Raw genomic sequence first — 17,896 nt, forward strand, 5'->3', positions numbered from 1 at the left:
TTTTTTTTTTTTTTTTTTTTTTTTAGATGCACGTGTATTTTTTCCTTTTTTCAATGGGAATTCCTATCTAGAACTGCCTTTTTTTTCAACCCTGGATGAGTTGAAATTTGTCCCAGAGAAGGAACATAACAGAACTATTACCATCTACTTGACTATAAAAACAAACACTTTGAATGGAACTATTCTCTACAGTAAGTATTAAATGTTTGACTTCCTATATGTCAGGTTTCTTTCTCAAATATTAACCTACTGAAGCAATGAATTATTCATTTAAATATTATGGGAAAACTTTTCTAGCTTAGTACATGAAGCATTACCAAAAGGAAATAGTTCTTTCTAGTTTTCTTTAGAAGTTTCTTTAATTTATGAGTCATTCAATGGAACATGACTTGCAAACAGGCTGTGAACCAGCAAGGAAGAATACAGCAAGCATATGAGTCGGATGGCATATGGCTGTAGCAGTAAAACATAAATGCTGCAGATGTTTCAGAGCATATTTTTGTAATATAAATCACTAAATATGAATTGAATTCAATACTTGGTAACTTGGAAGAAGGTATTCCAAAGCTGGGATTCATTTGATAATTGGGAAAATTCCTGTCACTCTGTTAGCATTATCCTAGTTGGCTTGAAAAAAAAAGTAATATGAACAGTATTTGTTTAAGGAAATGTCTCTATATCCAGGGTTCTCTACATTATGCAATGTCCTCACAAGGATTCCTATAACCAGAATTTATAGACTTCTTTCTTCTATACCTAAACATCACTAAAGTAGATTACATGCTGTATTCCAAATCTGACAATTGTTTTAAAATTTCTTGTGAAATGAATGTACACTAGTTTTAACAGTTCACTATATTGGAGGTATAATGTCTTTAGTACTTGAATAGGTTATACACTCTAGGGCAGCTCATTATTTTGAAAATTTTTTCTCCTCTACTTTGAAATATTTTTGTAAAATTGATTCATCATTCTGTACTTTGTAAAAAAAAAAAAAAAAACAACTTAAATCTTTGTATTATTCGGCTATGAATGAAATGCTTTAAAGAAGCATTTTTGGAAAACTAAGTGTAATTAGAAGTTTTGAACATTAGAACTGAAAATTTATATTTTAGAAAGAAACTAATGTCAGAACTAGACCAGGAGTGTAGTTCTATTTCTGTTTATTTCCCAGTAGTGTAAGCATGCATGTTTAAATGATGGCTTTAGAGTGTCTGATTTATTTATATTTAAAGAGAGAGAAGGAAAAAAAAAGGAAAAATTTGTTTTATATTCAAAACCTAAGTTGTGGTGGATGACCATGAAATTTGGAGGTAATAGTACATTGCCGGGGAAAGGAAACAAGACAAAACACAGAACAAAAGATACAAACATAATAATTTAAAGTCACAAAGCAAAGTGATTTTCTGCCTTTGCAATTTTTTAAGTTATATAAGAATAAGGAAGTGTTTCCTTGTAGAAAGTATGTTTTTACCAACTAAAAACAGCTCATCGCCAAAGAAGCAGCCAACCTCTGGGAATTCTCATCCTCTGGGCTCATGCTCCTGGCTCATATCTATACTTCCACTCAATGTGCTCTTTTTGAAAGCCATAAAAATACATGCCAAGCATATATATATATATCCTTGTCCAAGTTGGTACTTTAACTTAAACCAATAAACCCAAGCTGATGGTAGTGCCATAGGATTATTTTTGCCTTTTGCATCCAATGACCTACTGAAATAAATCAAACTAGAAGTTATTAGTAAAAGAAACAGTGCCATTGTAATGATTATCAGTTTCTGTCTTTGTCTTATGTAATTGTTGTCCCAACATTGGATTGGATGCACCGAAGCTGTTCACTCAAGGAAGTTTCATAGTCTGTGAATGGAGAAAATATTTTTGTCTGTAAAGCATTCTTTTTGTTCATTTGTAAAGTGGTAATTTAATCCTACACTCTTGGGAGTACCTCAGCAGAATGTTTCATGGGGTTGTTGCTTTCAGTCCTCTTTGAATTTATCACCCTCCTAAAAGCCTCACAACAGATGAACACAAAGATTTTTGTGATTCAGTTAAACACCCATAGTTTAAAAGGTGTCCCTTAACTTGACTTAAGGGCTAATTTTCTTTCCTTTGAAATCAGTATATTACATGTAGGAGCAATTAAGAATAGTGAGGAAATTAAAACATGTTTCATTTTAGAGACTAGGGGTTGATTTTTGTCTGGTTTTTTGGTTTGTTTGTTTTTTAGTTTTGTCATTTTCATTCCCGGACATTTCAGTAAAAACTCAATTCCATTGTACAAACATTTATTGAACACTTGTGTTTTATATCATCCAGTTTTAAAGGGAAAAGGATAGAGAAATACCAGGTTGATAAGCCAATGTCAGCTTTGAATTATATTCCTAGTTCAGAACTGTAGATTTATCTTTTCTCAGTTTGCCTCACCAACTAATTGATGTTGAAAAGGAACAAAAGGAAGATAAAACTGGAATCCTTATGGGGTTACAGTAGAAATCCTTAGAAAGGATAGTTTAAAAAAGAACTCTCTGTGGGAGAGAGACAGCTCTGAGAACAGCAGTCAAGATGAAAAGAAAGCTTTCTGAATCTGCCACTGAACCAATTCAGAATTCTGGAACCCCGTCAAAGAAGCTACTGATAGGTCATGGGAGAAGGGATGAGACCACACAAAACTCTTTAGGTGCACTTTCAGAAAATGAGCTCTATTTGGCCAGCGCTATCAATCGGGAGGTTTCGTCATGGGATATATTACTATGCAGTTGAATCCATTCTGTGCTGCTTCTTTGAAAAGAAATAAGCATGCCCTTTGGAAGTATGCGATCTTTGAGAATTAGAAGCAGACATCTGACCAAGTTGCAGGAGGCAAATTACATAAGCAACTCCAGTTAAAGAACAAGATTCAGAAGCAATCTCCATATTACTTATTATTTGTGTTTAAGAAAGAAAGTTAAAGAAGGACTAGTCTTAGGTATTTATTCCAGGTAGAAATTGACAGAACAAGTAGGATCACTGGGGCCTCCTTTTTTTGTGCATTTAGGGAGGGCTAAAAGAAGAGATTTCTGATATTGCTGAAAACAAATGAAATCTAAAGAATCATAACATCTGCCTTTCTCTATAAAATGATTCCCAGTAGAATACACAATATCTTCATTAGATACTTCTTAGGCCAAAGCCAATGAAATCCCACAGTATTTCCTGACAGCATATTTAAAAACATCTTCTTTTCTTAGAGAAAAAAAAAAGTGTGCTCAGTTTTAATCAATTTTACAGTGTGCACCATCAAATTCTTTGAATATCTTTGTCCCTTCTTAATAGCTCCCAGTGGAGCTTGCTCCAGACGGATATGGGAGGGAGTGGAGTTGAAAGCATGGATGGATGAATTCATACATTGCTTTTATAAGATACACAAAGATTGCTTTTCATTGTATCTTTTCTTTTATGACAAGGAAGTCAAATTCAACAAATTTTAACTGAGTGCCTAGAAAGTGCATCACACGCTGCTGGGCACTGTGGCTGTATACAAAGATGAATAAGAAATTATCTGTACCCATTTCTCCATTTAGGGGAGAGATAATACGTACATAATTCTGTGAGAAAGCTGACTATGATAGGTCTTATAATAGGAGTATAAATTAAGAACTGGGGCTGAGTAAAGAGATGCATTACACTAGAAAGCTGTGCTTCTGTCTCTTCACTAACTAGGGAACACCTCCTAATCTGGGATTGTGTTTTGCATCTCCGTTCCGCCCACCTCCTGGGTACTTCACCAGTGCTTTGCATAGAGGAAGCTTTTTTAGAATTGTTTGTAAAGTTCTGTTGTTGAGTTACCCAACTTGGATGGTCATGATGAAAAATTAATAGGTATTGACATCTTATTTTAGGAAATTATTCTGTGAGTAAGTAAGCAAAAACAAAACAGTGCAGATTTCAAGGGTTTACTCAAAATGTAGCTTAAATCAAAGATAATTTAACCCTGGGTTTACTTTAACAACCAGGAACAGAACAGGGGTTGGCAATTTTTTTCTGCCTTGGCCAGGGAGTAAATATTTTTGCAGGCCACGCAGGCTCTGTCCCAGCTGTTCAACTCTGCTAGTGTAGCACGAAAGCAGCTATGTAGACAGTATGTGGCTGTGAATGAATGTAGCTGTGTTGCAAAACAAAACAAAACAAAACAAAAACCTTTACTCAGAAAACCAAACAATGGCAGAATTTGGTCCATGGGCCATAGTTTGCCAACCCTTGACCTAGAATGATGTGATTTATTAAACTTCTCTTGAAAGAGAACAATTGTGTTAAGAGAAATTAAACTTTTCTGTGATTGAAATTTATGAAGAGATAAATCAGAGATACACTCTGTTTCTGATGTAATTACATCAGGAAATGGACCAGCAAACTTGCTTCTGGTGGGGAGAGGTAGGAGCAAAAACAAATAAATGAGCCCATTCAAGGATTGAAATTGCCGCCGTGCCCGTCTCAAGAACAGTATAATCCAGTTATTACAAAAATGACTATGGAGCTCGACTACCTGGCTCTGCCGTCTGGGCAAGTTACTTAACATCTCTGTGCTTCCGTATCTGTAAAATGGAATCATATTATTTGTGATAACACCAAGGATATGAAAAATGTGTTGTAAGGATGGAGAGAGTTACCACATTTAATGGACTTAAAACTCTGTTTGGTGCATGGCAACATGAAGTAAGTGCTGAATATCTTCTTCAGAAAATGTTTTCATCCTTCCTCCCTCATAACTTGCCTGGTAAGGAGTCTTGGGAATTAGATGCCTAGGGTGCTATATTCTTGTCTAATAGGTGTTATTAATATTGCATCCATTTGATAGACATATCCACCCTGGGAAAGAATATTTAGACTATAAAAAATCTTGGAATCAGGAATGAGACAGTAATGGGACGAATAGTAGATGCAGTTTTTTTGGTTTTCGTTTTTATCCATTTCATCCAAATGAAGAGGATTCATTTCCTCCAAGAATCTTGTATTATGAGTTGTATTTTCTTTCCTGGTTAAGCACAATTAGCAGCCTAGGCAAAATTAAAATAGGCTCTCAATAAATTTTAGAAACTGGCCCAGAAGCCGTTCCGCAGCAGCGAGTAATAAACATGTGTTAGTGATTCGTTATGTGTGCCAGGCGGCCGCTCCAGTGTATCAGTTCTCCTCGCTCCTCTCCGCCCGCCGTCCTTTCTTTCACTGACCAGCGAGGTCACCCCAGCCACGTTCTCGAGGCTCTAACCACTAACTACACGTTACTGCCTGTGTTGCCACTGTTGCCCTAAGCTGTCTTCAAACCCCGAGCCACTGACGCTAAGATTGCTGCTGGGTTTGCTGCTGCTGTGTACAAATGCAGACCTAAGGAGAGCCAGGAAAAGGGATTTTTCAAGCTGCAGCAAAAACATATGTGCTCAATAGAGAACTCAATGCAAGCTCAGAGAATAGTTTTTATTACATGCCTTGAAGGCGGCACCAGGGATGACGAGATCATCCGACTGCTGCCATAGGCAGTCCTGATTGAAATGTCAGTAGGTAACCAAAGGTAGACTCAAACCCAAGTCAGCTGCGAGTTCACTGTGCAACACAGGGTGGATCAATTAACCTGTTCTGTACTCAGTTTGACGACAAGTAATACAGATGCAATTTTTATTTTCAAGTTCATAAGGTTTGAAAAATATATATATAAGTGGTTTGAAAAATACAAAGTACTTGGGGCTCCTGGGTGGTGCAGTTGGTTAAGCATCTGACTCTTGGTTTTGGCTCAGGTCGTGATCTCAAGGTGGTGAGATCGAGCCCCACTTTGGCGTGGAGTCTGCTTAAGACTCTCTCTCCCTCTCCCTCTGCTCCTCCCTCCCCCCCCGCAAATAAATAATTCTTTTAAAAAAAAGAAAAATGCAAAGTACCATATAAAGGTGTGGTGTTTGGGGGATTTTTTTTAATGAGAAATGGTAGAAATCCATGTCACTATATGGAAATTTCCAAATTTGACCATCTATGTATCTGATTTAATAAACATATTATCTGTATTCATCATTATTGGTCCTATAAAGAATGATGTTGAATTTTATTTTAATTCAAACTGATGACCAGTGGATCTCTCCTGAATGTTTATTTATACATGATCTCAAATCAAACTGTCATTGATGTTTAGGAGCATTCATTACAATAGTTCAAATAGAGAAAAATACCCATTTTTAATAGAAGTGTACCATAATTACTCTATCTTCAGTATTTCAATGAAGTGATAAAATATGTATGCTTAGAAATTTTTAGATCTACAATCCAATATAATAACCAAGCAAACCAAAATTATAAAAACTTGAGTAGGATATCATTCTTTCCCTCTCTCTGGCTTATTTCATTATTATTCTTTACTTATAAGACTAAATATATACATATATACTATACAACATATATATAAATATAAGCTATATATAATTTATAAATTTTGGACTCAAAATTATTAGGGTTATCTCTCTAAATGCCATGATACCTAGAAACTAGAGTTCACTAATTTTTAAGTAATTATTACTGTTTATTATTCTAAGCAGCATTTTCTATATGTAATAAATCTTAAATCAGTAGATACAATCAGTGATTTCATTAGTATAAATAAAATTTGGGAATTATACACTGTAAAGTTTCAAAATATTTTCTGGATAAATATTCAGAAAAACTCAAGACATAAATGATTCATTGAAAAACTTATTACACTGCCTACAAATATAAAGAACTCTTTCAAAAAGGTTAGGTTCACACTTCTCTGCTAATGCATCATCAAACGTCTTTTCAGTGAAATAACAGAATGACTTTCTTTCCATGGCTTAATATTGACATCTTCCACAGCTTTCAAGTCCTGACCAAAGGCAGCACAGATTAGATATTATGGGGGAAAAGACACTGCTTTTCACATTTGTGATATATCACAGAGAGAGAGATTCACATTTGCTTGATGTCTTTGGGTTCAGTGAACAACACTGAACTAAATTTAATGTGGCATATGGATTCCTCAGCATATAAAGTTTAATATAAAAATATACATCTAATAGTATCCATGACATAATTTTCCTTAGGAGTTATATTTTGAAATTTTTATATTTGATTTTACTAATTGCCACTAATTTTCCATTTTTTATTATAACTGTGTTTGAAAATATGTCTTTAGTACTTGTGAGATAATAGAAAATATATATATTGGTGTCTGCCCCCACTTACTGGCACAAAGCTCTTAAAACCCTTGTAATTTCTTAAGTGATAAGAACACTAGGAGCATTTCTTGTTCTAATAATTGTTTTTGACCCTGTCCCTTGACATAGGGCTCCTAAAACCCTAGTAAATTCATAAGTGATAAAGGGAGTAAGAGCATATTCTGTTCTAGTAAGGGGACTCTAGGTGGGCTCCTGGATGACTCCTTGGTAGGGGCTGGTCACCAGAAAGACCAAGCTATGACTAGATGCTTGGAATTTTCAGTCCAAGCCCCCTCCCCTCCAGAGAAGGGAAAGGGGCTGGAAATGGAGTTAATAATTGATCATGCTTACACGAAGTAGCCTCCACAAAACCCTAATAGTACAGGGCTCAGAGAGCTCCCAGGTGGGTCAACACATCCTCACCAGGAAGGTGATGTAGCCCAACTCCACAGAGACAGAAACTTCTGCTCTTGGAACCTCCCAAACTTTACCCTATGTATCCCTTCATCTGGCTATTCATCTGTATTCTTTATCATATCCTTTAATAAACTGGTAAATGTGTTTCCCTAAGTTCTGTGAATAACTCTAGCAAATTAATCAAACCCAAGGAGGGGTTCCTTGGAACCTCTGATCTGTAGCCAGTTGGTCAGAAAGCACTGGCGTCTGAAGCATGTGTTGCAGGGGGAGAGCGCCAGCAGTCTTATGGGATAGAGGATTTTTTTTTTTTTTTAGATTTTTATTTACTTATTTGACAGAGAGAGCGAGCAAGAGAGAGAGCACAAGCAGGGGAAGCAGCAGGCAGAGGGAGAAGCAGGCTCCCCGCTGAACAGGGAGCCTGATGCGGGGCTCGATCCCAGGACCCTGGGATCATGACCCGAGCCAAAGGCAGACGCACAACCAGTTGAGCCACTCAGGCATCCCTGGGATAGAGGATCTTAACCTGTATGGTCTGACGTCTACAAGTAGTTAGTGTCCAAGCTGAATTAAATTGTAGAACACCCAACTAGTGTCAGAGAGCATTGCTTGGTGTGGGGAAATACCTCCACACATTTGGCAACCAGAAGTGAAGTGTTTGTGAGGAGTGAAGGAGACTCACAGGAAAGAAAAACACAGTAGAGTAGTGGGTTTTTCCCTATATAGGAAAGTAGAACAGTACTATTTGTGTGAAAACCAAACAATTTCTCCAGAGTGTTTATTCATAGCTTTTCTCTAAGTACAGAATATAGGTGTGCGATACAAAGTCAATTGATTCAAAAGTGAAAAAGTCAATATATCAAGTAATATGCCCTATATTCCCTGAAGTGGATAATTTGCTATTGAATCATGCAAATACATCAGTAACCCAGGTCTTCCATGGCCCTGCCACCACCCTCCCCAGCTACCATCACATGTTACCAACAAAACCCTCTGAATTCCTTTAAAAGTATTATTATATAAAACAAGAAATTGCTTATTAATAGACTAAATCCAAATGATGAGTTTAAAACTGTTAATATATAGCTGACTATAGGGACAACTAAGCGTAATTGTTTATTTTTATTTTCATTCCCATTACCTTTATTAAAGTTGCCTTGTTCTGTACTGTATCACAGCATTGCTCTGGTTCATAATGGGATGTTGGTGTACTTGGAGAAGACTGTTCATCCCTGTCCTTGATTTTAGTGGCTGAGCTTCTTTTAAAAATAACTCATTCTTGCATTGTACCACATATATCTTGTTTAATGTGTATAATCAATCTTTGAAATTCAGTTTCTGAAGCTTTGAAAAACAGACCTTGTACATACAGCACAACAGCTTGACCTAAATGTTCAACTATCTTCTACTCCACTCTGTATATTGTATTTTTAAGTCTAATCGCAAAAATATGAGTCTGAAACGATAATATATTTTAGGAATATTAAGTAATAGAAACTTCTGAGTAAAAATGGGGAAAGGAACAGGATACCAGACTATTTCTTAGTGCATAACAAAATGAACCACCCTCCCCTGTCCCAAAAGGATGGGGGTGGAGAACAAGACAACAATTCAAGAAAAGCAGTCTTATGCCATTTTATGATAAAACCTTTTATATATCCAAGGAGAGAAAACACAAGATACTGGTACAGAGTGTGGTGTTTCTAAATGTGCTCTCATTGCCCCCAGCCTCCTCCCCTTAGTGAAAAGAGGAGTCAAAGATAATACTAAATTCTTAATTATTCTCTTGAATTCAGAGAAAAGCAGCCGAAGAAATTGAATAGGAAGTAATGGGAAAAATAAGGGGAAACACTAAGGAATAGAAGCCCAAAAATTGCTAATGGATTTCAGGAGAGGCAGAAAAGGTAAAGCTGCATCACCCTCTGCCAGGCACTGGACTAATTTGGTGTATTGTACAGCTGAAGTCCTCAGAAGTGTGATAAAAACCTAGATGTGTTGAGTGGGCTCTAGAAAGGGACATTTAGGAGGATCTCAAAAGAGTGATTTTCAACCAGGTTCATTATGTCCTTTGCTACTTGTACTTTGTTATTAAAGCTTTAATGCTGTTGTTTTGTCCAATTTGTTTTCTTCTACAATATTGATTTAATCTAACTATTTTGTATTACATTTCACTTTGTGTTTCTCTTACTGAATTTATATTCTTAATTTATATTCTTAATAAGTTCTAGAGCATAAAAAGCTCATGGAAAATCTATTTTTATTTCTTAGATTTTGTATGTCCCACTCCTATCTGATTTTCAGTTGTATTTTGAATCCTTTCCTGTCTTCCTTCTCAAACTTATAATCCATAAATGTGGGCATGTCTGTCCAGTCCAAGACTGCTATGTTGCTTAACACCAGGGGACCCCCTTTACATTGTATTCCATGTAATTTTTTCTCCTTGGAGTTGCTTTTGGTTTTATTTGCTATAATATAATAACTCATTTCTCCTAATATGCCTCATAATTTCAAAAACTAAAATTATCCTATTTTCCTTTGTTAAAGAATAATTTTCAAAAAGATATATAAAATGAACACATGCCAAAATTTTATTTAACCTATTAATTACTGAGGAAACTAGTAAGATACTACAACCAGTTCAAAGAAGTCAAGGAACAGAGACATATAAGACCAAGGAATTTTGAAGCAGATTTACAAATAGATGGAAAGCAAGTCTACCTACAGGGTAATAATCAATTGCATTTCAGCAAAAACAGTTAGTTCGAATTGCTATTCTTATTAGTTTTCACCAACCTCTATAGAGTTACAAAATAGCTCAAAGATAAAGAAAGGTGAGGAGAACCTGAATGGGTAAGCTAGATTTTTTTTTCCTATTTCAGATTCTTTCACAGTTTCTCCTGATACCTTTTCCTGAACCATTCTTTGAAACCCAAGTGTTGCTTGTGTTCCATTCTTGTAGAGCCTGAGACATGGGGGAGAGATAACTTAGGTTCCCTGACATTCTTACTGAGATGATAAAGAAACATTTATCTGTGGTTCAGAAATGCCTTTAGTTTCACTCTGGTTTCTTTTTTTTTTTCCCCCCCTTTCAAATTGAAGTGAGCTCTAATATGGAGATATTTCAAATTTATCTAGATCCCTGAGTATCTCCAAGACCCTTTCAGGTGTCCATAACATCAAAATTTTTTTTCAAAAATTTTTTTTAATAAAACTAAGGTATGTGCCTTTTTCACTGTTGATTGATATTTGCACTCAATGTACCAAAGTCACAGTAGATAAAAATCTCTGGCACCCAGTGTCATGGCAGTGACCCCAAATTGTACTCATTTTATTCTACTCCACTGTGCACTCAAAGTAAAAATGGACACACACAAAAAAATGCCCTAATTCTGCAGTAAAATGCGTTAATTTTTAAAATTCTTGGTCCTTGTCTATACAACTTTGTAATGTGCTGTGCATAAAAGGAAAAGTATACATAAAGCAAGTCGGCTACATGCCAATATAGGATAGCTGCCTTGAGGAAAAGCATTTGTGCAATTTTTTTAAGTTGCTAGTTGGAATAGCCATTATGAAAACATGACTTGAAAAATGACTAAAAGATAATCTGTGGTTATTCAGGCTTGAGTATTTTGCAGCCATTTTCTCAAAAATTAACAAAGTAAGCCTGTTATTTTGAGGAAAGCAGCTTACAGTCTTTGATTCCCAATGATAAAACTCAAGCTTTCTAGTAAAAATTAGAATTTTGGAAAACTTAGATTCTTCACAATGAGCTTCAGAGCTTTACCATACTTTCTGATGAGTTCAATGGTAATAGTAATTAATGTGATTTTTTTATATTATATAATAAAATATGTCAACATTTGAAAGATACCCATAACTCAGTGAGTCCACCTTTTTCAAATACCTAATGCATGATATTATGAAATCATGCAAGGGTAAAATATTCATTTAAAATATAAGAAAGACCAATGGAATTTTAATGTAACAGAGGATATAAAGATTATTAGTATAGTTCCAGATTCCACATTTCAGCTATACTTTAAGGAACTACCACTTGTCCAATTTGTGTATATGTAAAAACACAATTTAAATCATCCCGCTTTTCTAGTCAACATTCTCTGTGAGGCTAGAGTTCTTGTACTTCGACCAAAGCAACAATTCACAACAGATTAAATATAGAAGTAGATGTGAGAATCTAACAACTTTTATCAAGCTTAACATTGAAGATTATTGTAAAAGTATAGAATAATCCTCCTTTCACTATTTTATTTTTGTTTTAGAAAATATAATTACTTTTCACAATATGTATGTTAATATGTAATGGATTTATTATTGTTATTTTTAAATAAGCTAACCAATAAATAACTGAAAAATTCCTGTTTTAAATATTATTTTTCAGTTTTAAATTCTAATCCAATAAATATTAAAAGATGCAAACCGGGGTGCCTGGGTGGCTCAGTTGGTTAAGCGTCATCTTTTTTTTTTATTAACATATAATGCATTATTTGTTTCAGGGGTACAGGTCTGTGATTCATCAGTCTTACACAATTCAGAGCACTCACCATAGTACCTACCCTCCCCAGTTTCCATCACCCAGCCACCCCATCCCTCCCACCCCCCTCCACTCCAGCAACCCTCAGTTTGTTTCCTGAGATTAGGAGTCTCTTATGGGGGCGTCTGGGTGGCTCAGTTGTTAAGCATCTGCCTTCGGCTTGGGTCATGATCCCGGGGTCCTGGGATCGAGCCCTGCATTGGGCTCCCTGCTCAGCGGGAAGCCTGCTTCTCCCTCTCCCACTCCCCCGCTTGTGTTCCTGCTCTCGCTATCTCTCTCTCTGTCAAATAAAGAAATAAAATATTTAAAAAAAAAAAAAAAAGAGTCTCTTATGGTTTGTCTCCCTCTCTGGTTTCGTCTTGTTTCATTTTGATTTCAGTTCAGGTCATGATCTCGGGGTTGTGAGATGGAAGCCCCACAAAGCCTATGCACTGGTCATGAAGCCTCCTTGAGATTCTCTCTCTCTCTCCCTCTGCCCTGCTCCCCCTGCTTGCTTCCTAAATAAATAAATAAACAAATAAATAAACCCATGTTAACAAAAGCTCTTTGGGGTTCCTCAATAGATTTTAAGTTTATTAAGAGTCCTTAGATTAAAATACATGTACAATATGATTTTGCTCTAATGAAAAATTCTCTCTATATATATATCTGTCCATTTATCAACCTTTGTATCTGTAGTGGTATTCACCAAATATTAATGCTGGCCAACTTTTTTTTTTTTTTTAAGAGAGCAGGCCAGGGGAGAGCAGGGGCAACAAGGAAGAGGGAGAGAGAGAATCTTAAGCAGGCTCCATGCCCGGCACGGAGCCCCATGCAGGGCTCGATGTCACAACCCTGAGGTCATGACCCAAGTCTAAATCAAGACTCAGTGGCTTAACTGAATGAGCCACCCAAGTGCCCCTAATGATGGCCATTTTCAAGGGTTGTAATTTCAGCTTGGTTTAGTATACTTCTGCTGTTCTTTTTTTATTAAAACAAAGTATTGTCTTAAATACATGTATTCACAAGAATAAATAAAGGAAAAAAGTAGGAAATAGAGATACTAAAAAATATTAAAAATACATATTTCACAAATATCTGAGAATTCAGTAAGTACATAGTAAATACATAAAAAGAATTATTTGCTTTGATGATTTTGGATCAATTGGAAACTAAAAGAGGAAAAAATGAAAATTGACCCCTGACTAATTCTTGACCCAACCAGATAATCCAGGATAATCTCATCTCAAAATCTTTAATCACACCTGCAAAGTGTCTTTTGCCAAATAAGGTTAACATTCACAGGTTCCAACAATTAGGACATGACTATCTTTGATGGCCATTATCCAACCTACCACAACCTCCTGCTTCATATCATGTGCAAAAATCGATTCTAGGTACAGTATAGATGTTAAATAAAGCTTCTAAAAGATAATATAAGAAAATAACTTTATGATTTTAAGGTAAGCAGATATATCTTAAAGGTTACATAAAAATCACTAATTACAACCATGAAGGAAACAATAAATAGACCTACGCTAAAATTAAGACCATATGTTCAACAACACTCACCCTTAAGCAATTGGCAAGACAGTCCACAGAATTGGAGTAAGTATTTTCAGTAAATATGGTTAACAAAGAGCTTATAAGCTATACACACACATACACATACATGTATGTAGATCTAGATATTAAATATATACATAGATATAACTTTAACCAGTCAAGAAAAAGCAAACAACCAAATATAAATGTAAGAAATACAGACTGACACTTCACAAAAGAAGATATCAAAACAGCCACTAAACATTACAATATGCTCAACTTCACTAGTATGAGGAAAATAAAAATGGAAGCTACAATAAAATAAACATAGAGTAGTTAAAATCTGCAAGGCAACCATACCAAGTGATGGTGAGACTGGATCATCTGGAATTCTTACTGCTGGTAAGGAGTTAAATCAAAATGTTATTTTGAAAAACTGGCAGTAGCTATTAAATTAATCATATTCAACAGTTCAGCTCTTGGTTATATACACAACAGAAATGCATGTGCTTCATTCAGCACAAAAGACACATACAAGATTATCATTAGCAGCATTATTCATAATAACCAAAAACTGGAGTGGGAGGAGGATGTTCATCTATAGAAGAAAGAGTAACTGGATTGTAAATATTCATTCAATCAAATATTATAAAGCAATGAAAATGAATGAATTTTAGCATAGGTGCTGTCTCTCAAACATAATATTGAGCAAAAGTTAATAGACACAACAGAATATATACAATATGATCCTAATAATATAAAATTTTAAATTGAGCAAAATTAATCCTATCTGTTAAACATCAGGATTGTGGTTGCTTTTGGAGGAGGGAGGAAAGGAGTGATTGATAAGACTTTGGCAATGCAGATAACGTTCTTTTTCTTAAGTTGATGGTATTTGGATGAGTGGGTTCACTTTGTAATAATTCACTGAGCTGTACATTTAATATTTGTGTGATTTTTTGTATGAGTTATACTTCAATTAAAAATGTTAAAAACTACTTATAAGACACATGTCTAAAGTTTATTATTAAATGAAAAGAGAAAGATGAATAAAGCTACTTATTCATTATTTCCTTTTTAAAAATAAAACTAGGGCTATATAAATATTTGTATGCATACAGATATATGGTAGAAAAGAATACCTCAAGGTTGGATGAAAGAATGAGCTGGAGGGAGGGGAGTGTTTCTTTTTTTTTCTTTATACATTTCTATATCATTTTAATTTTTATGAAAGACACATTAAAATTAAAATACAAATAATTAACAATAATAATAAACCAAGTTATGTAATACTCAACAGGTGCCAGACACTTTTCATTTATTATTTTATCACAGTAGTTCTAGTAATTACTTGCTCTCCTCATCCCATTATAATGTATGAGGAAACTGAGGCTCAGAATAAGATCATTTGCTATTAAGAAACAGAGTCAGAAAGTTAATCTCATGTCAAGTCAATGCTGTTAATGCCATGCTGTTCTCAGCCTGTGGAAAAAAATGTATAATTCTAATATAGTATTATTACATTGAATAATTTAATAACACTCCTACCATCTCACCAAATCATTACTCCTTGGGGGCAGAGATTGTGTTTGTTGAAAGAATAATTATTATTGAGTAAAATATAAGTCTAATCACTAATTTAATGTAATGTTTGTTTTTAAAGGTAGTGAGAAGACTATTGGGCAGCACTTTCTTCATTTATTTCTAGTGGAAGGAAGGCCCACGGTTAAATATGGATGTGGAAGCTCTCAAAATATCTTGACTGTTTCTGCTAATTATAGCATTAACACAAATGTATTCATCCCTATCACAGTACGGTAAGTCCTCCACAGTAGTTCTTTGAATTATAATGCTGAGCCTTATTTTTTAAATGTTATTTTTATGTATAATAGCCACCCACATACGAAAAGAAAGACAAAAAGGTCCATCTAAAAGTTGTTTTGCCAATCAATCTTTTCAGTTTGATGGAGTAAAGTACAAATTAAACTAAGGTATAATTTGATACCACCCAATGGCAATCAAATTATATACAAAATGAATCAATTTCTTTGAAAATATCATGGAGCAAATAAATAGGTTGAAGAGTCATGTGGTTCAGTTGAAATTAAGATCTAGTTCCGGGTGCTTGGGTAGCTAAGTCGCTTAAGCCTGGGACTCTTGATTTTGGCTCAGGTCATGATCTCAGGGTGGTGAGACAGAGCTCCAGGTTGTGAGACCGAGCCCAGTGTGGGGCTCCACGCTTAGCAGGGAATCTGCTTAAGCTCTCTCTCCTCCCTCTGCCCCTCCCCACCTCTCTCCCCCTTTCTAGGGAAGGAAGGAAGGAAGGAAAAGAAATTAAGATCAAGTTCATTTGTTCAACAAAATATCTTTTGAGTGAAAATAGCTGTTCAGAATGGGGGTGGAGGGTAGCCATTGACCCTGCACAGAAAAAAAAGAGAATCCAGTAGGGGAAAAAAATGAATATTAAATGGAAATGTCTTTCTAGGGCATATAAACTTTTGGAAAGCAGTCTTGAAATTAATTCATACTTCAGAATTAGGAAATCTCAGAAGAGAGAAATGGCTAAATATGATGGTCACATCCCAAGGGCATTACTGAACAAAATTTACATGTAGCAGCCAAGAATTTAAAATTCTTCATCAGTATAGCAATCTAGTGATAATGGTCTCTAAAGTTACTCTGTGTCAGTTAAAAATAACATTTTGTGTCTGAGTTTATATGTTAGATGACAATTGAATACGTTAGTCTGATTAACAGGAATCTTGGCTAACCTGTGAAGGTTATATAAATCAAATAAGCTTTCCCGGGGTCTGCATCAATCTGCAAATAAAATCAAGGAAATTGACACCAATCTGAAAATGGAAACTCCTTCCAGGCAAGGACAGTTATCTTACTCATTTTTAATGCAGTTTGTAGGGCATCTGACAAAGATGCTCAGTATATGTTTGAATGAATGAAGAAATGAGAGTGTCTGGGCTGGGCAGTTCAGTTGGTTATGACCAGAAGGCAATGAAATTACCCTAAGGTAATGAAATTATTATTCATAAATTAAGCAAACCCTTTTGGAACAGAGAGTTGTGTACAGCCAAAGCAAATTTTCAGAGCCATGGACTTAACTCTTACTTTAATCATCTCTCTTACAAGGGTTGCAGTTGCTCACAAAAAAAAACAGCCAGATAAGAAGTAGAATAACTTAGAAACCAAATTAAAAGCCATTTTGATTGATAACACCATCATTTTATACAATGTAATCATTTCACTCTAACAGTGGCACATTTGATCACATATGAAGTTATTTCTGTTTTGGTCAAACTTTCTTAAAGGGATGATTTCATTCTTTGCCTTTAAGTAATGAATACCTAAGTAGGCAGTCCTCAAACCACACAGAGCCTTAGGTAGACTAAGGTTGAAACCATCCCTAAAAAAATACTGATGCTTCTAGTAAAACTAAAAACTGAGGGCTTTCCAAATCTTTCAATTAATTTTATTCAAAATTTAGAAAGTGAGAAAGAAATATCTCTACTGACACAAAAATGCAAATCTGCATCCTACAATACCTTAAGGTGACAATAGGTTACCTTAAAGGCTGACCGAGGACTGTATTATATATTGTATATTATATGTTATATAAATTATTTAAGTTTATATAATAAATATGAATAACAAGTATATACTAGGCAACTCTTCAATAAGTTTTACTGTTAAAGTATAAAAAGAGGTAAGGTCGTAATTAGAGGGAGGTGAGAAGTCAAGAGGGGGAAAATTTAAGATGAGAGATTTGAGCATGTTTAATTGTGGATTGGACTTATTAGTTGGGCAGAAGGTGTTACTACATAGAAAGATAATGAATAATTGAGAACATAAAATCCCTTAGAAATTTAGAGTGATGAGATACAACCCACATAAGAGAAGATTCCTGCCAGAGAGGAGAGAAAATGGAAAAGACACACACATTAAGACTTCTGATTTCTGTATTTGTGTACATCCCTTGATCTATGACTCCCTTTTGCTTGATCCCTATCTGTCCAGTTATTTATGTCACCTTCTCTCTCTGTCTTGTCTGCTCCACTCTTACTTCTCCATCCTTAACTAGGCACAAGTTAGAATTAAAAGGGTCTTTTTGTACAGCTCTTTCTAGCTATCCTAATTCTCTCTAATAGGACACTTGTTATTGCAAACTCAGAACAAATTTGTCCCTAAAAAGCATGCAAATTAA

General features: G+C 35.1%; 1 protein-coding gene across 1 annotated transcript in view; it reads left to right on the forward strand.

Moving 5' to 3' along the window:
* The window catches only part of LOC116635773 (protein eyes shut homolog), a 602,300-nt gene that overhangs the window by 313,305 nt on the left and 271,099 nt on the right, over positions 1–17,896 (forward strand). The window contains exons 6-7 of the mRNA XM_032410093.1: positions 27–191; positions 15,344–15,497. Of these exons, the coding sequence (XP_032265984.1) occupies positions 27–191; positions 15,344–15,497 (319 nt within the window). The remainder of the gene's footprint in view (positions 1–26; positions 192–15,343; positions 15,498–17,896) is intronic.

Source organism: Phoca vitulina, unplaced genomic scaffold (genome assembly GCF_004348235.1).
Source record: "Phoca vitulina isolate PV1807 unplaced genomic scaffold, GSC_HSeal_1.0 scaffold11, whole genome shotgun sequence".
In the NCBI taxonomy this organism is placed as follows: domain Eukaryota; kingdom Metazoa; phylum Chordata; class Mammalia; order Carnivora; family Phocidae; genus Phoca; species Phoca vitulina.